The sequence below is a fragment of the Bicyclus anynana genome, chromosome 6, assembly GCF_947172395.1.
Source record: "Bicyclus anynana chromosome 6, ilBicAnyn1.1, whole genome shotgun sequence".
Taxonomy (NCBI): Eukaryota; Metazoa; Arthropoda; class Insecta; order Lepidoptera; family Nymphalidae; genus Bicyclus; species Bicyclus anynana.
In genome coordinates, this window is record NC_069088.1 from 12,070,521 (window position 1) to 12,097,292 (window position 26,772).

The 26,772-nt window shown below is 36.4% G+C and overlaps 2 protein-coding genes across 4 annotated transcripts in view; one reads left to right on the forward strand and one right to left on the reverse strand.

The window, feature by feature from the left end:
• The first annotated feature begins 379 nt into the window (after nt 1-379).
• LOC112053526 (mediator of RNA polymerase II transcription subunit 1) lies at nt 380-24,946 on the forward strand. Of its 2 annotated transcripts, XM_052882099.1 has the most exons (9): nt 380-600; nt 10,693-10,917; nt 12,401-12,585; nt 14,176-14,412; nt 16,400-16,541; nt 17,149-17,292; nt 17,988-18,087; nt 18,636-18,797; nt 19,110-24,946. In XM_052882099.1, the coding sequence occupies exons 1-9, from the start codon at nt 596-598 to the stop codon at nt 19,137-19,139; spliced, it is 1,230 nt and encodes a 409-aa protein (XP_052738059.1). In that variant the 5' UTR covers nt 380-595; the 3' UTR covers nt 19,140-24,946. The 2 variants fall into 2 exon arrangements, with proteins under 2 accessions (XP_052738059.1, XP_052738060.1); XM_052882100.1 differs by lacking the exons at nt 380-600; nt 10,693-10,917 and adding an exon at nt 11,750-11,943.
• LOC112053525 (cytoplasmic dynein 2 heavy chain 1) overlaps nt 24,943-26,772 on the reverse strand; it is a 74,525-nt gene continuing 72,695 nt past the window's right edge. For both annotated transcript variants that reach the window (XM_052882097.1, XM_052882096.1), the window contains one exon: nt 24,943-26,707. In XM_052882097.1, the coding sequence (XP_052738057.1) occupies nt 26,540-26,707 (168 nt within the window). In that variant the 3' untranslated portion in view covers nt 24,943-26,539. The remainder of the gene's footprint in view (nt 26,708-26,772) is intronic.

Below are 26,772 nucleotides of genomic sequence, written 5' to 3' on the forward strand. Positions count from 1 at the left end.
TGGTAGGATTCGTAATTAGTAAATGATAAATTTTCAAACACAATCGGAAACATGACAAAGTAGCCTAGGATCGAGTGGAAGAATGGTGTGAGATCCAACTTTTATCATTAAATTCAAGTTAAGTAATGGTAAAGAATTTTAGACTTTACTTCTAAAAATAGAAACAAAAATCGAAGATCCGGTGGAAAACTATAGTCACAAAGTTTAATATTTTAGAATTTAATTTGTATACAAATGTACAAATTATACAAAAAACACATTATAGAACTGGACATCACTATTTTTTTCAAATACTCTGTCTCATTTTAGTTCCCTTTGTATGAAAGAGATGGACTAAACTCGAGCAGGTTGAAACTTGTCTGTTTTCAAACTGGTTGCTGTCATTTTTATTTATTGTTTTCGTATTGTTTTTTCGAGATGAAGCAAATAATAACGTGTTCTATCAGTTGTCTCTTAGATGTTGGAAGTGGAACTACAAGTGCAAAGTAGTTTTTGTGTGGTGCTCCACTGCTCCAGAGAAAGGATTTTCATGTGGAACATTTACTGTGGGATTTGTGGAACAGTCACAGTGCTTTGAATAATAACATAGCTGAATATGTGGTATGTATTTAAATCTTACTTTTAACAAATATTCTAATCTAACATTAAAATAGCTAGTGTATGTGGGAGATTCATAAAATTTTTTTTGAATTATCTAAATCATGTTGAATAAATATTTTACTATTTTCCTCAAAAATTAATTAGCCCTATTAGCTATTTTAACATTAATTAGCCCTTGGATAAATTTATTCTTAATAATTTGTCCAAAAGTCCTCATAAATCATTTGTGTGTAAAAATTATTACTATTAAGCAAGGTCAAAATTTTGTTAGGGACTTTTTGCAGAATGTTTAATGATAAAATTACTTGAGATATAAATTGTAGGTCAAATAATTATCTATGTTAATATTTGTCTTTACAATTTCTAAGAATCATTGTTTGAGCTTTTGAAAAACAGAGATTTTAAATTTACTACTGCTGTAGCTCCATATTATGCGGACGTATTTTACATAACATACAATTTCAATAAATTATAAAATCAGTTTTTCAGAAACATTGAATGTCAATAAAAAAATACATATTAAGACTATTAGTAGATGCTCTGCAGATTAACTCACATACTTTTCTTTCCTGTGTGAATATGGGGATAAAAATATAGCATATAAAAATATAGTCACTAACAAATAAAGCATTTTCAAAATTGGTTCAGTAGATTCAGATATTACCCCCTACAACCTCATAAAACATTATATGCTTAAGTGTGGTAAAATTATTTTGTCTCAATGTGTTTTTTTCATAAAGCTAACCATAGTTTAATGATAATATACCTACTTTAGACATACTGGATGAGTACTGTTTACCAATAAACAAATTATAATTGAGGGTAATAATTGCTAATCATTTCACACCTAATAATAATTAAAATTAATGTGTTCTTAAATTAATTTAATCAATAAGCTTATAACAATTAGACAGATATAACATTTTATGCAGAAACAATACATAATTTAAAATAAATAAGTTATGTAATGACATGTGTTTTCTACCTTCATTTCTAATTTATTTGTTGGCAAACAGTGCACATCAATTATGGCTTTAGTTTTAGTTTTTAGTTTTTAGAAAATATATTTTTGCTAAGTTTGATCTTCCAAAAATGTTTTACCTTACCACAAAGTAGGTACATCCAAAGCTAAATAGACTTCCAAAAGTCCATAAACTATAAAATAATTATTTGATGTACTCTTTGGAACAAATACTTAGGATAATTAACATATATATAATATGTATTTCCTAGCTAAAATATTGTTGATCATTTATAATTATTGTTTTATTATAATTGGTATGATATCATGGAAAATAATATACTTATGATGATTTTTAGATAATGATTTGCCACTATTTAACTTTTGCTTAGAAACTGCTAGAAAGAAAGTATAGAACACAGCGAATAAGTTGAACGAAAAAGGATAGTTGTTTGTGTTATACTAGACATGGCACCAGTGTGTCGTAACTCAGGTGGATAAAAGTGGCTAATTGTCTTAATTTCATTTAGTTGCATTGTAAGCAACAAAAGTTATTTAAAACATATAAATGTATGCTATAGAATATAATATTAATGTTTTTAAAGAACACATATGCATATAGTTCTGTTATTGTTACTGAGTGCAGATAAACTCAGAAAAGAAAATATCTAAACAGATTTAAAGTTAATTGCAGACTAAATATCTTATATTGATGCTAATTGAGAGCCAATAAAGGTGAAACTTTGTGTGTGTAACTCTGTTATTCTTGCAACAAGTACTGAAACTATTTTAATGAAATTTTGAGTTTTTGTGATCAATGTTTCATATTGCTTGTACTGTTAGGCAAGTGATAAAGGATTACTGAAAGACCTTTGACTTAAATTAGGCTCTTCGAGCTTTGCACATTGTAATGTTATTGTTATCAATTAGCAATATAAATGACCTAATATCCCAAAGGTACTAACATCTGTACAAACCTGGGCTGCTATTCTGAAAAGAAAATTCCAAATTCGCAAATGCAAGTTTTGAATTCACATCTATTATTCTCTTTCTAAAATATCTTATTAAACTGAGAGAGATAGAGATGAATTCGAAACTCCGACTTGCCAGCCAGGTTTGTACAGAACCCTCTGTAAGGCTGGTTGGCCAACTTTTAACTTATTTTAGCACCCTAATACAGGGCTAGGCCTCCCTCCTCCCTACAGGAGAGGGGTTATGGAACTTACACTGCTTCAATGTAGCTTGGTTGCCATATGATAATAATATTTGCAAAGTTCAGCATACTCGGAAGTTTATGGCCATAAGCTGTAAGTTTACCTAATAATGTGTCTATGCTAGATAGTGACCGTAAACGCCACAGAATGTGCAATTTCGTTCACATATTTCAGTTATTTTGATTTTAACACAAAAATACTGAACCGATATTCATGAAAATTAAATGGGTCCAATCTAGAATTATTACTCTTTTGAACAAAAAAATAATTTTCAAAATTAGTAAATAAATTATGAAGATATGAGGTAACAAACATGAAAAAACAGGCCAAGTGTGTGTCAAGCCACGCGCAGTGTTCCGTAGATTGGGTTAGGACTTTAACCCTTTAGTAATGCACAAAAATACCGATAACGATACTCCATGGGATAGACAATAAAAAATTCATCCTCACTTTGCATCTAGAGAAGGAGCCCCAATATTTTTATTTTTAAAATTTTACTTTTACCACTTTAAAGACGAAATTAATATACATGCCCATACTAAACTTCATCTTTCTAGTTTTAACATAGTCTGAGTTATCTTACTGACAACTTTATATTATGTATGCAATTTTCGATTTCCAATTACGTTTTTTTAAGTTGGTCGACTCTTTAGATTGAGTATGTCTTTAATATAAGAAACAATGTATAGGTACGTAAGCACTCATTCGCACCAAAGATTTTTCACTACTGTTGCTCAAAAACACTGTCATATCACCACTCCACAGCGGGGCTAAACAAGCATATTAGCCTCTAGGGGCTAAAGTAATTTTGTTTTTTAATTCTTGTCTAGTCTTTGTCTAGTAGGCTAGTACTAGCCAAGTACTAGCCTACTATAAAACGGAGGAGGTTTTATTCGAAAATAGAATCATTATAGATAAGGCACTGATTGTTTTGAAAAATAAATAAAAAACTTTAAATTGGAATGAAATGCAGCGTTCTTGTCTGTGGAATGCGTTTATTTTTTTATTTAATTTTTATTGAGTTGCGAATAGAGCGAGATTTGAAGACATGGAACATCCTTTACGGTGTAATACCTTTGCCTCTTTCTCATGTGAAAAAAATAAAATTAAAAAGCGAGAATTTAAAAAACAATTGGCGTGAATAATACACACTTGATTTTTTTCAGAAATTCATTGTCAATTTGTGACCGTAACTTACATATTTTTCAACGATAATTGTTATTATTGTCTTTATCTAGTGAGATGAAATTTTCAATCTGTTACCATCAAAGTCGAGACGCATTTACTTAAATAGGTACTTACCTACGAAAAATTTTATAAGTGGAGAAAACAACAACGAATGGATTCACTTACGAAAGGAGTTTTTTAAACTATTATCTCCCAAGTTTATCTTACATACTTATTATTCATTTTCACAGTAATCGGAAATTATGTTACTGGGTAAAAGCATCTCCCTTAATATCCAAAATTGTAGACTTTGTATATTTCATTTTCAATTAAAATGAATTATTGAATATTGTACTAAACTAGTTTATTTTCTCGCAATCGTAGTGAAAAGCAGAGTGTAACACGTGGGGCTAAACCCATTATAGACTCGGTTTCTATTTAGGCGGACCTCGCCTTCGTCTCGGGCCCTAAAAATACCTCGTATATAATGGGTCTTTTTAGCCCCTTGTATAACAATCTACTACTTTAACGGACATTAAAAAAGCGTTCAAATGCAACAAATGCATTCACAAGTACTCGTATAGTATATAATAATATAGTAGTAAGCACGGTGCACATTAGACCGTTGTAACGGAGCAAACTGAAAATCAGCGCTGTGCACTATGCACAGCATAAGGCTGAGTTTGCGACCAGTTGCCATGTTACTAGGTAGGCGAGTAATAATAATTAGTTTCTTTTCTTTTTGTTTAATTTTTGTATTATAGCTTAAGCACAATAATTAAAATTGAATTGATTTTATTTATAATAAAGATTATTTATTATTATTATTATTTTATTATTATTATATTCACACGACAGCGTTTATAAACACAACGCTTTATTCAAGCAGTGTCGCATTTTCAATTTGGGATATATGTAGACTTTAATTTAACTTCGTACTATATCTGAACGCTTTTTTAACGTCCGTTAAAAAAATTCTCGTGCGAATGAGGGCTAAAGTTAGAGGGAAGTTATTTTTAGCTCAACTTTAAAAATGATTTTATTTTATTCCATAGTGGTATTCCGTTTTATAAGTTCTTATGTTTTAAGTAATAGTAGTAGTACCTTCATATTCTGTAAAATTTTGTGTAAAATTGTTACTAAATGTCCATCTATCTAACCTTCTATACTCGTAAACGTTTGTTTATAACACAAGTGAGCTTTTAATGATAAGTTTTATTATGATGTAATATTGCATCATACGCAAACATCGCGCGCGGTCTCCTCACAGATATCCCCTCCACATATTCAATAACGATCCTTGTGTAACTAACCTGCTCGCGCGCCTAACGACATGAGATTTTGTTTAGTTTTTTTTTCATTTGCCGTGAGTTTGTGATACCCCGTGCTTGGCACAGGGAACTCGGTGACTCATACACTCCCCGCGGAGCGAGCCCGAGAACAAAAACCGGTATACGGCTGTCTCTTTCTCTTTATAAAGCACATATTGCGCTGACCGTGCAAACTCGTCCACCATGCCGGTTTCCTACTAAAAATAAAGATTGGAATGACGCATCATAAACACAAACGGACCATAACATATTATTTACCTATCTCCGACATTTCGCTAATCCTTTAATCAATAGGTGGGTTATTTGAATTGATGTTTGGTAGGAATTTAATGTACCTACTTAGGTACCTACAAAGTTAGGTAACTTCTGTTTTATTGATAGGATTTTTATATCAAAGTTTTGGGCTATTATGTAGGTAGGTATATGAAAAACTTGTATTGACTATTGATTGTATACTTTTACACTAAACGCCTCCCACAAAGATTGTAAGGTATTTGTAGGTACTTACTTATTTTGGGCATGTTTAGGCACCTATTTGATGTCACAAGGTTATCTTCGTAGCATTTTTTGTTTTAGCAATCGTTTACCTAACACAAGACAGGATCTTTATGTTTTCATTCTTTATTTTTATTAGTTAAGTACTTACTTAAGTATTAAAGTAGCATTTATTTTGGTATTACATCGTTACTGATGTTTATACTTTTCATCATGTTTTGTTTTATGCCAGTAAAATAATTCTCCGTTTCCGGAAAATAAAATAGTAACTGCCATTACACGTGTTTTAGTACCTATTATTTCATTTTTGGGATCTATACATTGACCTCTTATAATAAAAGGACGCACAATCATGTAGAAAATTTTATTTTAAAAGTGGCCAATTTTGCTTTGAGAGTCTTAGAATTTTTGGTAAAGAAAATTATATTTAAAGGCCTTTAAATATAGTTCAACATTCAATAAAATCCCAAATTCAGAGACTACTGCAATTGAGTGCCAAGAAGTTGTGTTTGGCACTCATTGAGTGGGGACATTGTTGGCTGATTGTGCATCCACTTTTTAATAGGAGATCGATGGATACAATTAATAAGTAAATCTGCTCAATTTTTTTCGTAATTTTTATGCAGTTAGGTATTAACGAAGTTACAAAATATTACAATAGTATTCCAAGATATAGTCACTGGGATAAAGGTATGAGAATAAAATGGTACTTAATATAATATCACAATAATGTATTTCTACTTCTTAGTAAGGTAAACAGCCATACAATTGTCTTCCAGTACTCAAAATTGAAGACTTGATTATGATAAAATCAGTTAGGTACCTTTTTATTCTCGTTTAAAATTTCCGGTCGGTGCGCGTAATTCATTATCACTTGCACTTACCGTTTTATTCTATAGGGTTTTAACCTACAGATAAAAACGGTAAGTGCAGAGTACAATATTGGATTCCGGATAGACTGTACGGCGAATAAAATGGTAACATTATTATATGAAACAAAACAAACAAAAACAGCTCATCGAAAATGAATCCTGATTAAAAATGAATCCCGATTGAAAATGAAACAGCTATTTTAAATATAAGCTAGACTATAGACATTACCAAAGAATACAGATTAAAGGCAATTCGTAAATTATAATTTGTAACTAAAGGATTTATCTACGATTAGTAGATTAAAATGTTAGATTTATGATACGACAAGTTTGAACTTGCATAAATATAACAATACAGTGTTCACTGCGGTTAAAACACCTAACAAAAGCAATATTAATAATTTTGAAATTACTTAACTAAATATTAATTATACTTACATATTATTAAGACTAATCCATTAGCGGGTAATATAAAGCAATACAGAACTGATTTTGAAAATTGTAAAAATCCACGTATTAGAAAAACGTTATATGTGATGTCATTATAGACTATATTTTATCTTTGTATTCTCATGGAAACGGGAATTAAGTACACGGGTGAAACTTCGGGGCGTCTGCTAGTTTATATATTGTATAATTTATTATTCCTTTTTTTCTTCTAGACAGTAGTAGTAGTAGTAGTAGTAGTATGGACGTACTCTTTGCATGCCCTTTGAAGTGTTGCTGTTAGTATATGCGATGATTTTCTACTTAATCCGTCATCGATGTGTTTAGATGATTCGGACATTTAAAAAACTGACACTTTAAGCTGCGCTTCTTATATCCGTGGTTGTGGTATTATCATCATTATGATTAGCCAATTTTAACGGCCTACTAAAGGGTCTCCTTATACAGAAGAGGGGATACTGAGTTTACATAGGTGCAAGACTGTGTGTTGCTCGTGCAGTACCTATGGATCAGAATGTTGCGTATGTTGAGATGGATGGATGTGTGGTGTGACAAGAATTGATAAAGTAAGGAATAAGTATATAGTATATGAAGAAGTTTGAAAGTGCAGTGATAGAACAATTGAGGACTAAATTGTTAACTTGGTATGGGCATTCAGAGGAATGAAAGTAATATTACCAGAAGAATGTTGAAATTGCAAGTGGAAAGTACACAAGAGGAGAGGAAGGTTAAAGATGAGATGGTTGAAGTGTGTAAATATTATTTGATTATACACACAAGTCCTCTACATGTGTGTATAAGGTGTGATGATCAGTTTTTTATATAATAAATTTCCACAATAACCAAGGGCGTGAATGGAAGAGTTAGACATACCTGTTTTGCCAACCCTACTTAAGTGGAATTAGGTAAAGGAGAAGAAGTTGAAACCGAATTTACATAGCTAGGTACCTATAGAGTATTTTTGCATAATGCAACAACAGAAGTGGACGAGAAATCCATCCAAGTTCAATAATATTTATCTTGCTGACCTTAATATTTTACACTATCTTTAATAATCCTTATGCGTATGATACACATAATAAGTATTATTTTTATTGCCCCTTATCTTCGATAAAATATACTTAATTTAAAACGTATGCGCATAGTAGGTTACCTTTAATAAAATTAAAATGATGACTGAACTCTGAAGTATGAAATGAAATGAAATTTTCATTTCATTTCATACTTCAGAGTTCAGTTTATACACTATTATACTTTTCGAGTTCAGTTTAAAATCTTAGTTTTGGCACAGAAAACATATGTACAAAGTTTTGGTATATCTAATTCCCTGTAAATAATTGTAATGTTTGCTATATGTATGTGTGTTTAGTAAAACATTGGATATGAAGGCAACTGACGTGTGAGTGTGACTCGAAAGTCATACAGACAACGTCTAGCTAGGTAAAAAGTTAGTAAATACTCGTAAAAATATTTACTTATCATTATCATCATCACTATCAGCCGATGGCAGTCCACTGCTGGACATAGGCCTCTTGCATGGACTTCCAAACAAAACGGTCTCGAGCCGCCAGAATCCAGCGGCTCCCTGCAACCCTCTTGATGTCTTCGGTCCACTATCAATGATACAACTAAAATTATAAAGAGCAAATTTCAGTAAAAAAAAGAATTAAGAGACACTTAATTTAACCTACCAGACTACCTACTGTAAGTAATGTATATTACTCGAAAATGGACTTAGATAAGATAATCAATTACATTAAATAGCTACCTACTAGTATGTACCTACATATTGAAATCAGGACTCTAATGTAGTTAAAAATAAGTAATAGCCAACTGAAAGTAATTTTATCGTTGATTGCATCACCGCCTGTTCTAGAGTGAAGCTCTGGTACTGACTACAGGACACGTGTGGATTTAGCATTAAATTAAAATAGTGCAGTGAATAAGCACATCGGCAACTGCGACTCGGTGATCTCTTCCCTCGCGCCCGCCGTGTATCTCTCGGTCTCTACCATTATCCTTTTTGTTGTTTTGCACACCTCGTGTTGCAAAGCTTTCTGTTAGTCATATTTTCTAATAGTATTTTATTTTAGAACTGCTTGTTGCCTCTGTTCAGTACTAGACTTGAAAGAGAATATACGCTTATTTATCGGCGGATTTGTTTGTTTATTTAGTATTTTTTATATATAACAAATTGCCATATGAAACCACGGGCATCTCTCTCAATAAGTTCAAAGTTTTTTTATTTATTAAAAGCAAGCTTATAGAAAAACTCATTATAATTTTAAAGATTATACATATACTTAAACGATAAAAAAGCTTGGTATTTAATTGCACTATACGGTTGTGAACTTACTTAGTTAATGGTGGTAAGCAACGAAAAAAAGAAACCTTGGCTGAGTTTGTTGTGTGCTCTTCTCGAACCAAGGCGCATTTGGAAACTTCAACTTTAATTTTAAGTTTTCGACCAAATATTACCATATTAACTAACTAACTAGCTATGAATGAATATAAGACAATTATGCACATTTTTGTATGTTCGTGTTTTATTTATGGAACACGAAACTTTAAGTACATCATCAACCCACACAGCCTTTGTTAAGTAATTAATTATAATGACTAGGTAAGTCACAACGTAAACAGCGATAGCAGACAATAATAATAATAATAATATAATTGTCAGATAAGGCAATGGTATTGGAGATCAGGCCATTTTATCATTATCGCCCCATTCGATGCGTCAGCGACTCAGCGTTAGCCGACCCGGAGGCCGGTGTAGCTTCACCGCTCTCGACTTGTGACGAAGTTACACTTGCGCTTGGATACTACGCACTTGATGTGATTATTACACACAATTATGTTATAATATGTCTCATGTTGAGTTTATTACAAATACCTATGCTTACGTGGTAAATATTTACAAGCTTTTATTTAAAGTAGATGTTCTATAGCTGTCGACTATACTTAATAGTTATACGTTGTTCTTTTTATGTTTGATTAGTTTTTGTAATGCTTTTGGGTGAAGATATGGAGTGCCTTTCCAGCTTTTGTCTTCCCTATACCATCTACAATGATGAATGATGCATCTGCATCTTCATTTTAATAGTGAATAGAAGGGACCTTCTACTGTATTCTACCTTAGGATTTGTTTTCACGTACCATCAGGCGTGGTTGCAGCCACAAAAGCTATAAGTAGTATGAAAATGATAAACTGACTGGGTAATATGATACCTACTTATCTGACGCTCGCGGCGTAATACCACAGTATAAAATAATCAACGGCGTCCCAAATCTAAAAAGGTTGCAATAATAACTAATTGTCCAAAAGCTGTTGAACATTTTGAGGCAATCTGAAAGCTTGCCCTGTACCTCTTCTATAGGAACCCTAAAAAAAAATTTCAGATTGCCTCAAGGATATTTTTTCCAAAAAATTGTCATTTTGGATTGATTTAAACCCACTACTCCCTTATCCAAACCAACCCTTGTAGAGGTACAAGTATTTCTTGTACTGTACTTGATTGTTTGTCAACATTTTATACCCAAAAATGTTGACCAGCTGTCCAGCTAATATGTTATGTATTTGATGGATGTTATGATTGTTGCAGGGCACTGGTAGCTTGCGCGGCTACCGCGTGCGTGTACAGCGGAGTGCGCGCGCAGCCCGCCACGTGCACCACGGACGACCAGTGCCAGAAGGACTTCTACTGCGACCGCGATGGCGCCTTCATGTGCCACCCGTGCCTCAACTGCGAGCTGCTGAAGCGCACGCCGCCTCTGGAGTCCGTCGACTGCATCAAGTCTGTAGCGAAGTGCGGCTCTTGTATCGCGGGGTAAGTCACGTGCACCACGGACGACCAGTGCCAGAAGGACTTCTACTGCGACCGCGATGGCGCCTTCATGTGCCACCCGTGCCTCAACTGCGAGCTGCTGAAGCGCATGCCGCCGCTGGAGTCCGTCGACTGCATCAAGTCTGTAGCGAAGTGCGGCTCTTGTATCGCGGGGTAAGTCACGTGCACCACGGACGACCAGTGCCAGAAGGACTTCTACTGCGACCGCGATGGCGCCTTCATGTGCCACCCGTGCCTCAACTGCGAGCTGCTGAAGCGCACGCCGCCGCTGGAGTCCGTCGACTGCATCAAGTCTGTAGCGAAGTGCGGCTCTTGTATCGCGGGGTAAGTCACGTGCACCACGGACGACCAGTGCCAGAAGGACTTCTTCTGCGACCGCGATGGCGCCTTCATGTGCCACCCGTGCCTCAACTGCGAGCTGCTGAAGCGCACGCCGCCGCTGGAGTCCGTCGACTGCATCAAGTCTGTAGCGAAGTGCGGCTCTTGTATCGCGGGGTAAGTCACGTGCACCACGGACGACCAGTGCCAGAAGGACTTCTACTGCGACCGCGATGGCGCCTTCATGTGCCACCCGTGCCTCAACTGCGAGCTGCTGAAGCGCACGCCGCCGCTGGAGTCCGTCGACTGCATCAAGTCTGTAGCGAAGTGCGGCTCTTGTATCGCGGGGTAAGTCACGTGCACCACGGACGACCAGTGCCAGAAGGACTTCTTCTGCGACCGCGATGGCGCCTTCATGTGCCACCCGTGCCTCAACTGCGAGCTGCTGAAGCGCACGCCGCCGCTGGAGTCCGTCGACTGCATCAAGTCTGTAGCGAAGTGCGGCTCTTGTATCGCGGGGTAAGTCACGTGCACCACGGACGACCAGTGCCAGAAGGACTTCTACTGCGACCGCGATGGCGCCTTCATGTGCCACCCGTGCCTCAACTGCGAGCTGCTGAAGCGCACGCCGCCGCTGGAGTCCGTCGACTGCATCAAGTCTGTAGCGAAGTGCGGCTCTTGTATCGCGGGGTAAGTCACGTGCACCACGGACGACCAGTGCCAGAAGGACTTCTACTGCGAGCTGCTAAAGCGCACGCAGCCGCTGGAGCTTAGATATACATACGAGTATACTCAGAAAACTGAAATTACAAAATGAAATATTAGTTGCTAACTTTGGGCCTCATAAGAGAGTCACTCAGCTGCCATGAAGTCGGCTATGCTCGGGAGTATTTCTGCGTGATCAAATCTGAAAAGATCCTCAGAATGACACAGTCCAGTCACAAAGCTTAAGTGGCAATAGGTGGCATATGATTCAACAAGTTGATGGACGTTGGCAGTCCCGATTCCCGAAGTACTAGAGTAGCGAACCCACACCGGAAAGCGCAGTGTTGGTACCCTCCACTAAGTAGACTGATGACAGGCCTTTCCTAATATTTCGTCTTTCCAACATGGGCTAAGATTGAGTCAATAAAGCATTTTTTTTCAGGTTGGTAGAGGACTTCAGAGGCGACGTAAACCTGGAGTGCGTGCTGCCTGACGCAAGGAGCGATGACGCCGCCATACCGGCCTACGTGTGGGTCATCGTCAGCGTCGGCCTGCTGCTGTTCGCTGCCGTCGTCGTCATCGTCGTGTACGTGTTGCGAAACACTTACACCTTCAAGATACTGGCCTGTAAGTAACTGAGTGTAATGTATGCCTAGCATGCGACCAACGATAAAATGTCATCCAATTTTTTTATTCAATGACAAGTTAGCTCGTTACTGCGAGTTCACCTGATGTTAAGTGCTGCGGTTTTAGATGGGAGCGCGTTAAGGTGGAAGAGGTACCTACAAGTTTATTCTATCCATACCTCTGACGGTTTCTACGCGACAGCCGACATCGTACTGGAACGCTAAATACGTCTACGTCTTTGCCGGTAGTGTGATAACTACTGTTATCCACGTATCCACGGCCAAAGTCTACCATAGAAAACAGAAAGATTATTTCGGTCGGGCTGCAATTATTCGATATGTCTTCATGAGATATGTCGTGGGTCTCCTTTTAGGCTTAAAGCTCTTCGCTTGGGTCATCATCAGCGTCGGCCTGTTACTGTTCGCTGCCATCCTCGTTTGTGTCCTGTGAAACAGTTATACACCTTCAAGACACTGGCCTGTCAGTAACTAATTCACTTTACTAGAGCTTAGTTACAAACAGGAAGAGGTCTTAGTTTGGGCCATCGTCAGTATGGGCCTGTTACTTTTCGCTTCCATCTTCGTACGTTACGTGTGAAAACTTACACTTTCAAGATATTTACCCCGGGAATAACTGAATCACTTTACTGGAGTTTATAGTAACGAGTGGTAAACTCGCGGTTAATAAGGTCTTGGTTTGGGCCATCGTCAGCATGGGTCTGTTACTTTTCGCTTCCATCTTCGTTCGTTACCTGTGAAAACTTACACTTTCAAGATATTTATCCTGTGAATAACTGAATCACTTTACTGGAGTTTATAGTAACGAGTGATAAACTCGCGGTTAAATGGGAAGGTCTTGGTTTGGGCCATCGTCAGCATGGGCCTGTTACTTTTCGCTTCCATCTTCGTTCGTTACCTGTGAAGACTTACACTTTCAAGATATTTAACCTGTGAATAACTGAATCACGTTACTTGAGTTTAGTAACGAGTGGGAAGCTTGCGGTTATTATGAAGGTCTATACTACAATGCCGGTGATATCATCGCTCAGTGCTAATAAGATTTGGGTTTTATGATTGTAATAATAGATCGTGATGAATGGACTGACACAGTGGTAAATAATTTGCAATTAAAAGTATGTAAATATGTATACATGAATTTCAATTTAAATGTTGGTTTTACTTAGAAATCTTGTTAATTTAAATGTAACTGAGTCGAATACGTAACTGTTTTATTGGTAGGTATAAACTATTACCATAGTAATATTCAGTCATAAGATACATCTATTCTATGACTGAATAATTACTATGGGATTTTTAACAAAAGATATAATTGTAAGTGACTTAATTGATGTATGCAAATTAATATTATTTTCTTTTCGATCAATTTGAACTATATATATTTATATAGCTCTGCACGCACTCCTAACTTTACTTGGTCTAAGATATATGGCTATTTGAGCTCATACCAATGTCACCATTTTACCATCGCACCGCAAGACAACGGGTAGGTTTCCATCCCTAGAACTCGTACGTGTACTGTATAGACTATAAGTTTCGGTAACCAGTTGCTGTATTGTACTGCTTGTTGCAGCGACGCGCACTTCGCTCCAGGCGCCATGTGTAAACGGCAGTGCTGGCAGCGGTGCAGCGAGCGCGCCCGACCTGCCGCCGCCCTACTACGCGCACTACAACGTGGTGCGGCCCGAGTCGCCGCACGAGCCGCACGCGCCGCACGCACCGCACGCGCCGCACTCGCCGCACTCGCCGCACTCGCCGCACTCGCCGCACTCGCCCGTGAACCGACACGACACGCAGTACAGTGGAGAAGGTATTCATCATTAACAGCCCACTACAAAGCCAGGCCTCTCTCCATAACTGAGGGGATATGTAGCTTGGACCTATACAACATACAGTGATGGTGATTTGGCGAACCATTTGTTGTATTGTGTTTTTATTAACCAACATGTAAAATGTATATCTCTAAGAAGTCTGTAAGAGATATAAGGTTAATTGAACTTTGTGGAGCTAAATAAAGCGTGCGTATTTCAAAGTACGTTATTAGTTACCATGTGTAGAGATCACAGTAAGTTGCTAATAGAACGTTAAATACGAGTATATGAAATGCTATCGGTCAAACTGGCAGCATTCGCCAAAACGATCCACTAATATTTATTCTCCAAACAAGATAATTTATAGTAGAAACATTTTTTTGCTATAAACTTGCAATATAATACGTGGTCTTGAATATTATGTAACTATGACTTTCTACTATAAAAGACGGCATTAGGTTGGCGAATAAGTTGGTAATTGTTAAATGGGATAAATTAAATAAATTTATCCCATTTAACACCTTCGAATTCATAAGTCATAAATCTCAAATACATTATTCTGATTTATATTTAAAAGAAAGGTCGTTTACGTAGTTCTTTAAAAAAACCATGCAGTCATTACAATATGATTCACATCAAAATAATTAGAAATATTTTATACTTTTGGGTTTTCCTTAAAGATAAAACTCAAGGATAGGATGAAATGATTGCACATAAAGTGCATTGTGCGAAATGAGTTTTGGTGACGCATGTCGGTGACCTAGTGCAGTAATTAACTCGCTAACTGCGGTCAGCCTCACATCCGATTGCTAATATTTACTGCTTGCGTATGACCTTGAATCATTCTACCTAAAATTATGTGAATATTTATGAATTAAATTATCTTTTTTTGTTCTGTTATCCTCATGCGATCAGTCGGCAAATTATTCGGTCGGTTGTCGGTATGTCGGTTGTAGAAAAAAATGACGATTAGAAGCAACACTTTCATGAGTGGCTTACAATCAAGAATTTGCCGAATTGCCTGTGTTTTAACTGGACAGAGTTAAAATAGTAATTTCGTTTCCGATATGCTTTGCAATCCTGCGATGTTAATACAGATTGTAATTGACGGCCTCCGTGACGCAGTTATATGAGCGGTGGATATACAAAACGGAGGTCCTGGGTTCGATCCCCGGCTGGGCAGGTTGAGATTTTCTTAATTGGCCCAGGTCTGGCTGGTGGGAGGCTTCGGTCGTGGCTAGTTACCGCCCTACCGGCAAAGACGTACCGCCAAGCGATTTAGCGTTCCGGTACGATGCCGTGTAGAAACCGGAAGGGGTGTGGATTTTCATTCTCCTCCTAACAAGTTAGCCCGCTTCCATCTTGGACTGCATCATCACTTACCATCAGGTGAGATTGTAGTCAAGGGCTAACTTGTAAAAGAATAAAAAAAAAAATTTACTTACACAAATTATTAGCCACGCAAGTTTATTGCTATCTATTAGCCAGTAGTTTTATACAGGACTATTGTCATGCTCGTCATCCTTGTAAGAAATTGTGCTTAATAATTGTAGTGGAAAGGAGAATTTAGGTCATAAAAAAAGGAATTAACTGTCCATCCCACTTTCTTCTAATATTAGACATAAACCCGAAAATTTGTATGGATTTTTGTTTAACGCCGCAACTACTGCACCGATTTGGCTGAAGTTTGGAATGGAAATAGATTTTACTCTAGAATAACACATAGGCTACTTCTCATCCCGGAAAAAATCATGGTTCCCGAGGGATTTCTGAAAAACTAAATTCCACGCGGGCGAAGTCGCGTCTGCTAGTTAATTATATTATCTAATGCTTGTATGTATGTATCCGTCTAAAAGAAGATTGCCTAAAAATGTCTTTTCAATCTGAAGGCGTTTAAATTATTAAGCGAAACGTTAGGCGTAGGTCAGATAAGGAGGGACGAGATTGTGGAGTTCCTGACTAACAATAGTCTCGTTTTGTGCGCAGAGTCTACCCGGCCGTTCATAGATCGCAAGCCGACGGGCTACGATGCGAGCTACGGCGGCGGCGCGCGCGAGTCAGCAGGCAGCCAGGCAGCGCAGGTCTACAACAACCCGCATTACGTGCGCGTATCGCAACCGCCGAGCAGGTGAGTGGGAGAGAGGGAGTAAATAAGAGAGGGGGGTGGAGGAACAGAGAGTGAGAGAACGAGCGGCGGCTGCGTACGATTTCAGCTCTATGGTCTTCAACTATACTAATTGGACTATATATAAAGGCCTTTAGGTATAATTTCTTTACCAATAATTCTAAAACTGTCAAGCAAAATTGGTCAGGTTTTAAGTGAAATTTTCTACACGATTGTGCGTCCTTTTTAATTTAGTTTAGTTCATGAGTTTATTAATGAGTTTGCCTCAGTACTCTCTAAATGGTCGTAAAATATGTTATTTCCTTAGCTCCTCGGTTAATAGACTGGACTCAACAATAAGGAAGATAGATATTACCCTGGATTGCATTGGCTACTTTTTATCCCATAAAAATCCATGGTTTTAGCAACATTTGCGAAAAATTAAAATTCACGCGGACGAAGTCTCCGGCGTCACTAGTATATATTTGTAAGTCTATAATATTATGAATGAATATTGAATATATATTATAAAAATCTTAGTACTCATAACTTATAGGCTTATTTCAGGGCTAGAAGTGATGAGTTTATTGTTTTAAGTGTGTATAGTATTTACATTTATTTGTAACTGCAGATCTGAGGCGGAGGAAGCAGGCATGTCCGACGGCGAGTTCGACGACGAGCCGTACTTCTCGACGACGAGACGAACGTCCTTCAATGCTTCGCAGGAAGAGGAGACCGTGCCCAGCGCGTGGACTCCGGCCGCGAGCGCTACCAGGTCTGTAGCCCAATAGGGTAGTTAACTCAAATTAAATTTGATCCAAACAATATTAATTACGTGTACATGGAAAGAATTTTTAAAATCGGTCCATAAATGACGGAATTATCGCTGGACATACATAAAAAAAAAACATACATACAGCCGAACGTAGAACCTCCTCCTTTTTGGAAGTCGGTTAAAAAGTAAAGGATTTCATAGAAATTAAAAAAAAATCCAAATGTCAACAACGCTGTCGTCCATTTTGTGACGTCACAAAATGTTACTTGATGTATTTAAGGAATAAACGTCAAATTAAGTAATTCTGTGCATGAAATATATTTCCAAAATAACAATCAGGGGGTGATTAGTGATCGATACTGATGCCAAAAATGCAATCAGTAACATTTTTGTCTGTTTGTCTGTCCGTTATAGAAACAAAAACTACTAGACGGATTTTAACGAAACTTGGTACAATTATTCTGCATACTCCTGGGCAGGTTAAAGTATACTTTTCATCACGCTACGATCAATAGAAGCAGAGCAGTGAAGAGAAATCTTGGGAAAACGGGAGAAGTTACTCCATTTTTACAACGATACTACTGTAAGGGCTGTATTAAAGAGGTCTAAGGGCGGACGAAGTCACGGGCGTCCGCAATTTTTTTTTTTTCGTCTTTTTCCGTTAATTATTTAATAAGAGCCTAATTTGTGTGCAGCGCTGCGGGCGCCGAGGGCGCGCTGTCGGCGCAGCTGGCGGCGGCGCGCGTGTCCACGCTTCTGCACGCGCCGCACGCCCAGCCGACTTGCAGCTGGCAGGTGGGTACCCTCCTCTTTTACTGCCATCTGAGGGCCTAGTGGCAGTTTGATACTGTTACTGTCACGTAAAGTAAACGCGAATTTCTAAGGAATTGAAACAGCGCCATCTAGTGGCACTACTGCACAACTGTTCCAATTCCATTATAAATTTGCGTTTACGTCAACGTGATAGTAATAGTATGAAAATATTGAAAACTCCCACTAGGTACACTGATATTGATAGTTAGCAACTTCTAGTTCTATTCAAAAAGTTCTTACTACATGCTATTGTTCTTATTTAACTTACCTTAAGTTAAATAAGAACCAAGTTATGTCAATTCTTTTCACAAACGCTAACGCTTTGAAAAGAAAAATAAATGTATGATAATGACGTATCCGATCGATAAGTTGATCACATGACCTATCGATAACGAATGTCATCCCCATATTTTTTTTAGTTTTTGAAGTGTTAGCGTCTGTAGAAAGAAAATAGATGTGTAACTTGGTTACAGGCCTTGAGTCCTTAGAAGTTCAACTTGTAGATTCAACATTGTTAATATTTGTCGCAGGACTCAAACAACAACCGCAACGCGAGCGAGTCGCTAGGAGCGGAGGCGGGCGCGGGAGCGGGAGCGGGTGCGGGCGCGGGTACGGGCACGTCAGGCGCGCCGTCCTTCATCATCAACGTCATGCAGACCATCAACACGCTGCAGCAGACGCAGCCTAGTAAAGTAATGGATATTTTATTTAACTAATTATGTTTATTTATCATATTATTATTTAATTTATAGATTAATTTAACTATATTTGTAGATATTTGCTATTTTTTATTTTACCTTTCAAACAGTACTTTAATGATTCCACGAAAAACTAGCGCGGTGTCCTGAAGGACATAGCAAAATTCTGAGTTTTTTAGCATTACATAATGATAGTTATAACTTATTTTAATTATTGTTTTTTTTTCTTCCTTTACTTTTTTCCGTGTGATTTCCTTTCTTCTGTGTGATGTGTGTCCTAAATAAACTCTTCTTTCTTTCTTTCAGCCGCATCGCCACAACGAGCCCAACTGCTGATCTCCACGCAACACCGCTACGTGACTGTTCTCTCGCCAATTCTAACCCCAGTGTGATTTTTTTCATTTCATTAACCCCGTTTAAGTCAAAGCATACATACCGAGTTTACATACATGTAAACTCGGTAAGAGATCTTGACCGTATCCATTCGCTAGGGAGAGATTACATTACTGCTCCGATTACTGTGAGATTTGCTTTTGAAATTGCATATTCAGTTAAGATCTAAGTTAGCTAGGTTAAGTTGACCAAGTTATTCTTCCTAGGCAACAATCTCACCGCCATAGTGACAGAGTCACTCGCATTCGAGGAAATCTCCCTGGGTAACTTAGCCTTCATGCTTTCGTTTCATCCGATCAAAACAAAAAGCGATTTAAATTGCTGTATTTTACAAGCAATATGCTTATATTATACATTCGCAAGTTTTCGTTTTGAACATTAAGAATAGTCATGTAAGCGTCCGTTGTTTCGCTCAACAATGCTCAAAGACATACAGACATCCAAGGAGCGCGTTTGATTGGCTGAACGCAGGTTCCTATATTACTGTACGTAAGGTGCTATTGTGTAAATTGTAAAAGTCGGCTTAATTCATTGTGCATTAGTGGAAGCTATGCTTGCTGCTAGGCAGATCAATGTGATAATGTCATCAAAGATCATCATTAACAGCTGGACATAGGCCGGACTTCAAACACCATGGTCTCGAGCCGCCAGTATTTATCCAGCAAGCCCCCTTGATGTTTTCGATCCACCTAGTGGGGGGTCGACCAACTCTGCTGCGCTTTCCGCTGCAGGGTCGCCATTCCAGCACCTTGGGACCCCAACTCCATTGGCTGTTCGAAATATGTGACCCGCTCATTGCCACTTCAGCTTCGTGACTCACTGAGCTATGTCAGTGACTTTGGTTCGTCTGCGGATCTCCTCATTTCTGAATCGATCACGCATAGAAACTCCAAGCATAGCTCGCTCCATCGCCCGCTGAGTGATAGATGATATTCAGAAGCGACAATATTTGCATAATTTTTAGCGAATTTTCAACAAAAATCTGCGATATTTCGCAAGCATTGATGACGTTTTCGACTTTTGCACAATATTTTCGACTTGGTTCTTTATTTACTTGGTGCATTTAGATTTAAAAATACAGCGATATCAATGTTCTCCTGAGGTGTTTTGTGTGTCGTTATAGTTGAGTGGCTCAATATTGAAATGTGATACCGCGTGAGATACTTTTTATACGTATGATTTTTTTTTAGAAAATTTGTATTAATTGCTTAGTAATTCGCATCATATATTTTAATGATTATTTACATCTATTGAGATTCAACGCATTTATCTGAGGCACATGTTATCGTGTTATAATACTCTCAAGTCGTGAATGAATGGCACTTAGTGTCTGAAAGGGTCTGTCTAATTTCTTCCTAAATTTGTTATTATTGCTTTAAAATTGCAATTTTTATTTCTGAAATTAGTTTTTGGATTAGTATTTTGATTTAGATAGAAAATCCTTTCGTAGCGGATCCTGGACACAATAAGCGTTCCCAAGGATCCAAATCGATGTAGAAATTATATAAAATAAATGAATGGGTCTTTTTTGGTATATTCTAATAATGTAAATTTTAACGGATTTCCTTCAGGACGATTGCTGTTCTTTTTGTTATTTTTAATTAATATTATCGCTATTTTTAGGGTAGTGCTCATTATTTTTAATAGTTTTATGAATGTAAGTGGAATAGTCAATTTAATATTGAGAGAAGACTTGTTCATCTGATTATGTTATTTCTTCCCTCAATAGTTAACTTTTAGTTATAGTTAGCACGTAAGAGTTAGTAGAGTTGAGATGCGACGGTTGTTCACATTGTTGTATTATGTTTGTTTGAATGCAATGTTACTTAATGATTATAATAAGTAGTTGGATTTTATGATCCCCCACATACTAGCATTTCTCCAGTTGTCGAAAGTATTAAGCAGTAGAATGCATTTATTTCTTATAATAATAGGACGCACAATCATGTACAAAATTTCACTTAAGAACTGGCCAATTTTGCTTTGAAAGTTTTAGAATTATTGGTAAAAAAAATTAATAAAGTCCAATGTTCAATAAAATCCCGAACTCAGAGCAAATTCAACCTTTAGATTTGAGTTTAAGGTTGAATTTGCAAATGCGACTACTTGAATTGAGTGCCAAGAACTAGTGTTTGGCACTCATTGAGTGGGGACATTTTTTGGTCGCTGATTGTGCAACCACTTTTTAATAGGAGATCGATGAGAAGAATCTTATAGACGAAACTTTTCACTTGGACTAACGTCTGGAGGAACTGCAGGTGTGATGGAAGCTTTTGGTTGAAGACCAAATTATGAAAATAATAGTATTCTCTACTTTAAAACTGAACCAAAGTAAACTTAATTGTCAGATACGAATATTATACATTATGTAATGTCCATTTCACCATATTTCCAATCAAAATAGACTATTTTCTATTTAAACTAAAGTTTACAGATTTTCATATAACCAAATTTGGTCCATTTTATACTAATAGCATTAACAACTGAGTCTTAGGGCCATAAATCATTTCTCTATATCTATCTCGCTTGCACTTATGGGTCTTATGGAGCCGTCTAGTGAAGGGTGTAACAATGAAAGACATATTATCGATAAGTAAAGTTTATTATCGTATCTTGTTCACAAAATTAAAAAAATTAACAATATTTGATTTAATATAATACATATTTCATATTATATAATTATTAACTAAATAAAATTAATCTTCATCTGAGTCTTCATCATCAGAATCTTCGTCTTCTGCCAAATTTATTATATATTAGTATCCATAGTGCGCAACGAGTAACACATGAATGTATTTATTTAATTGCAGTAAACACATTTATAGCAAAAAAAATACGCAATGCAATTACATTAGAAACCGACCAATCAGAATCGTCCAAATCATTATTGACTCATCATTAGCACGTGCGCAGGTAGCCGTTTATCGATAATTAGGGTGCGCAGGTAGGCGCGCTGCACATTCCTATCTTTTTTGACTTTTATGACCGGACGACTCAGATGATAATGCGCATACTATAGTACGTATTTAGTTAATCTTACCTAAATTACATAATATGATATGAATCTAATAAATACATTTGGTGATTAAATTTAATCAAATAATATTTTGGTACTTCAATTAAGTTTAAAATAGTATAATTAAGTTTTTTTTTTACCATAAAGCATTATCTTAAAGTAGATGCTACTCACTAATTTGTTCTAGCTTAAGTGTTAACAGCTTCTTTATACTAGCGTAAGAAAGGGAAGCCAGACAGTGTGGTGCCGTAACGCGTTACGTTACGAAGAGATTTACACTCCCATAACAAGTTATCACTTCAAAAACTGTAAAATCTAAAAAAGCGTTTATTTGAGCGACACTATAACAAAGCCTTGAACCATCAAGTATTTCGTTATAGACACGCTAGTGTGAAGAGGTTGTACTTAGATCTGTAATATTAGCATGAGATTACTTACTTAGATGAATATACTGCTTTTGATGATTTTTTAGATTAATATAACCACTGCCATTGTTAATGTACACTATGGTTTCACATTATAGTTTCCGATAGATTATATTGTCAAGTATAAATTACAAACTAATTTTACTAACATAAATATTTGGACAAATCTAATAAAATTGGCAATCAATTTTTTTATAAATTACATAATTCCTATTTTGGCTATTTCACATAAACTAGATTTTATAAAATTAATTATATTGAAATTGTTCACATGATTCAAAAGAATTACTTAGCACATAAAACTCAAATAAAGTCTGTCTGAATATTTTTAATAAAATTAAAAAAAATGTTTGATATAATATATTATGATGTTTATGTTGCTTTGTAATATTGTGATTTTATGCTTTATTTGTGCCGGACCAGTGAGGTGTTACGCTAAGTTAAGAAATCTTATCTAAGATAAGCTTTAAATCTTATGTAGCCATCTGATATTCAAAGAAACAACTTAAAACCTTATTAATTTACACTTTTGACAAACACTCGCAATAACATCTCACACCAATTGGTTTATGTAGTTCCTATATTTATTCTCAAAGTCAAAAGTTTTTTAACAACACGACTTAGAACCAAACTTTCTAATTTATATTCTTGACGATCTAACATCTCACATCTTCTTATTTAAGTAATTTCTTTTTTATTCTTATGTCGTTTGTAATGTTCATTTTTGGGAATCTGTCGAGTGTACCTATTCGATAGTAATCCGTGATCCGCCTAACATGTCCTAGGAAATTATCGGTTTATTATTGTACAAAAGTCTGCATAATATATATTTATTTATATACAGAGTCAAATTAGTCGGAAGATTGCTGTATAAATTATTATTTGTTAGTTATATATGTCCAGAATCTGAGGCAGATTTGAATCTCCATTTTATTACATTGGCATTATACAAAATTTTAATTTTTTTTTTAATTTCATAACTTTGGTTTTTATTATGCCGATTTTATAGAAACTACTTACACAGTTTAAAATCGAAAAGTAGAAGATTTTATTATTACTGATTTTGTGAAATAATCATTATACAACTCCAGTGATTATATCAACTTACACAACAGTTGGTTAACTTTTAAGAGATTCTGATATTCGTTTTAAAATTTTACTGTAGTAAATTATTAATATAGAAAACTGTGGATAGTGAACGAAATATGAGTTTCGAAAATTCATGAAAGGTCTTCCTTGGATGCACTAATTTAGTATGTTTATTTACTCCAACATAGTGCATAAAAATGTTGTGTAACATAGTACCATATTATAGTAGAAAAATATAATTACCGGAATAACAAAAATAATGTGATTTATCTCTTATCAATCGGTAATTTACGAATTGATTAGCAGAAACTTCACATTTAAAATTGAAAATATTTTTTTAATACAGTTTTATTTACTTGGATACATTTTTAATATATTGTAATAATAAGTGTAATGATTTTTAATCATAATAGTGCTCCTAGATTCATCCCACACAGAAACTTGTAGATATTATAGTCCGGGATCCGTAGAACATTTTTTACAACTGATTACTATCAAGTTAATTTTTCGTGAGCAGCTTCATCTTGGTGAGACAATCAACTTTTTTATTTACGAAAATTCTTGATTCTGGTAGCTAACTAAGTTACCAGGAAATACAAATTTCTGAGCGTCGGAACGAGATAATATATATACCACCCAATTTGTAGGACATTGTGGCTGTCAAGTTGTATAACTATTAATTAAGAACTTGCTCCCCCGGTGATTTTTTTTTCAAGCCCTTTTCGGGGCTGAGGCATTTGGCCTGAGTCGAGTTTATAACGTTAGCTCCAGTTATTCTTTGTGTTAGTTTCAGTGCCACCAGGTCAGATAAGTTTGTAGAATTAAACTATAAGTCAATAACCAACCACTACATGAAACTGTCTTTCTGAAATGTTATTTATGTAAAAAATATCTAGACTCGACAAAAAATACTATTTTTGTATCATCTGTGTGGGAACATATGTCGGTATAATCATCATAATCTTATTTGAACCAAGTGCCTTAACACGATGAACTGGCTGTGATGCACTTGTTTATGAAGTAATTTTTTATTGTTACAATTGTTGTAAAATTAAGTATACCAGCTATATTATGTAAAAATCTTCCTTTAGCGAATCTGTAAATAAGGTATGAGCCATATAAGAGCAAGACCGATACCTCTAGTCACAGCTCACAAAGATGTAAGATAAATACCTACCTTGTGGAAGGAATGTTTTTACAAATAAAACAATTTAAATTTACTATTTCTTTCATTTATTTACCTTCCACAGTCAGATCTTATGAACTATCGAAAATACACGCAACTAGTTTACATTTTTAGCATTGTGCAGTTTAAAGTGTTGCAGTACATGATATTGGTGTGCAAGTTGTACTAATATTTTTTTTACTCCTAGTTCATAATCTACTCAAATAAAACCTCAAACCATATCATGAAAAACAAGGTTGTAGAAAAACTATTTTATGCCGCAATTAGCCATTGAAGCACTCGTTCTGTCTATTGTGCAATTCGGCTTCGCTTCATTAAAATCACTCGTGCACTCGTCCTACAATGGTCCTCATAACATTCCAGTGGCATAAATAAATATTATTCTGGTACAGTACAGTACACTGTTTTGTAACCCTGACAACAGATTCTACGTATTTCAGGACGACCGGTAGTGTTGTGTGATTTTGAAAGGGTGACAAACAAATTCTATATAATAATAACACTTGCAAGGCCTATCCACAATATTGTTTTAGATATTTTGTGGCTTAGTCTCGAAATGTTCCATTTTATATCGCCTGACGAGAATAATAAAAGACGTAATCATATTGCCGAAAAAGAAAAAAAGAAAAAGACCCAATTTCTCGCACTGCTAAAAAGTACTTGTATCGCCCCTAATCCAGTTTTATGGCCAGTTTATTACAACTTATGTATCATGCCACTCACTGACTGATATCAAGCGAGTCAGTGTGACAATGTCTGCAGGCAGCTCAGGATCGTGTCGTTTGGAAGTTCTTATAAAAGGTCTATGTAATGCAGTGGACGTTCATCGGCTGATATGATGATCAAACGAAAAGGCGACAGATGGCACTATCCGTAGGCTGTACGGTTACACAATGTATCAGGCAGAGCCTAATCCAGAAATTTAGCCGCTCCGGGCAAAGATAAATTTTGTCGCCCTTTCCATACGCCAAAAACACTTTTTTTAGGGTTCCGAACGTATGTACCTACGTACAAAAACGGAACCATTGTAAGATCTATCGCGCACATCCGCATGTCTGTCACAGTAAATTTTCTCAGAATCTACTGGAACAATTAAGTACACATGTCAATTGCTGTGACCCAAACGCAGAGGTAAAATAAGTCTGCCGGGGAATAAGTTAATTTTACCACATTTCATTTTTGCCGCAATGGGAATATTGGTCATATTATAAAAGATATGGCAAATATTCTTTTAAAAAAAATAAAATGCCCTGCTTGCCCCCCATGGATGCCTGGTATCAGGTTCAGTCCTCAGACTAATTAGATAAAGACCTGCCTCGCAAGACATTATTTTTCTGTCAAAATATATGATCTTATGCGATTATAAACACTGTCTCTATAGAATCGACGTTTCATAGTTTACAATCGTGTCCGTCGGTTAAAAACCTCCGTAAAAATACCTTTTTGTGTAGTTAAATGGCGTAAAAAACGAACAAAAACTGCTAGTTTAGTATAAGATACGTATGAAATCTAAACTAGATTTCATACATATCTTATACTAAACTAGCAGTTTTCCTTAGAAAATGGCAGAAAATTTTGTTCGTGAATTTGGGTGCGATACTAGTCCTTATGTATTTAGTCTGAGGGTTCAGTCACAAGGCGCGACTACGAGCGCGAGTGCGTGCAGCAAGGCGGTGCGCGGCGCCAGAGTCGCGTGCAGCGGCGCCCGCGCGCGCGCCAGCTCCTCGTCACGCGCCGCACTCGTGTACAGCGGCACCTCGAACGCGTGCTCCCCGTACGGAGACGACGTGGTGTCCTGAACAAACAAACTATATTTTATTGACACGCACATTAGTCCATTGAAATGTTACATTTTTTAGG

What these genes read in the sequence shown, in the direction of transcription:
- LOC112053526 (XM_052882099.1), top strand. An exon ending in CACCTTCAAGATACTGGCCT is followed by an intron (nt 12,586 to 14,175) that starts GTAAGTAACTGA and finishes TGCTTGTTGCAG; the next exon opens with CGACGCGCACTTCGCTCCAG. An exon ending in CACGCAGTACAGTGGAGAAG is followed by an intron (nt 14,413 to 16,399) that starts GTATTCATCATT and finishes TTTTGTGCGCAG; the next exon opens with AGTCTACCCGGCCGTTCATA.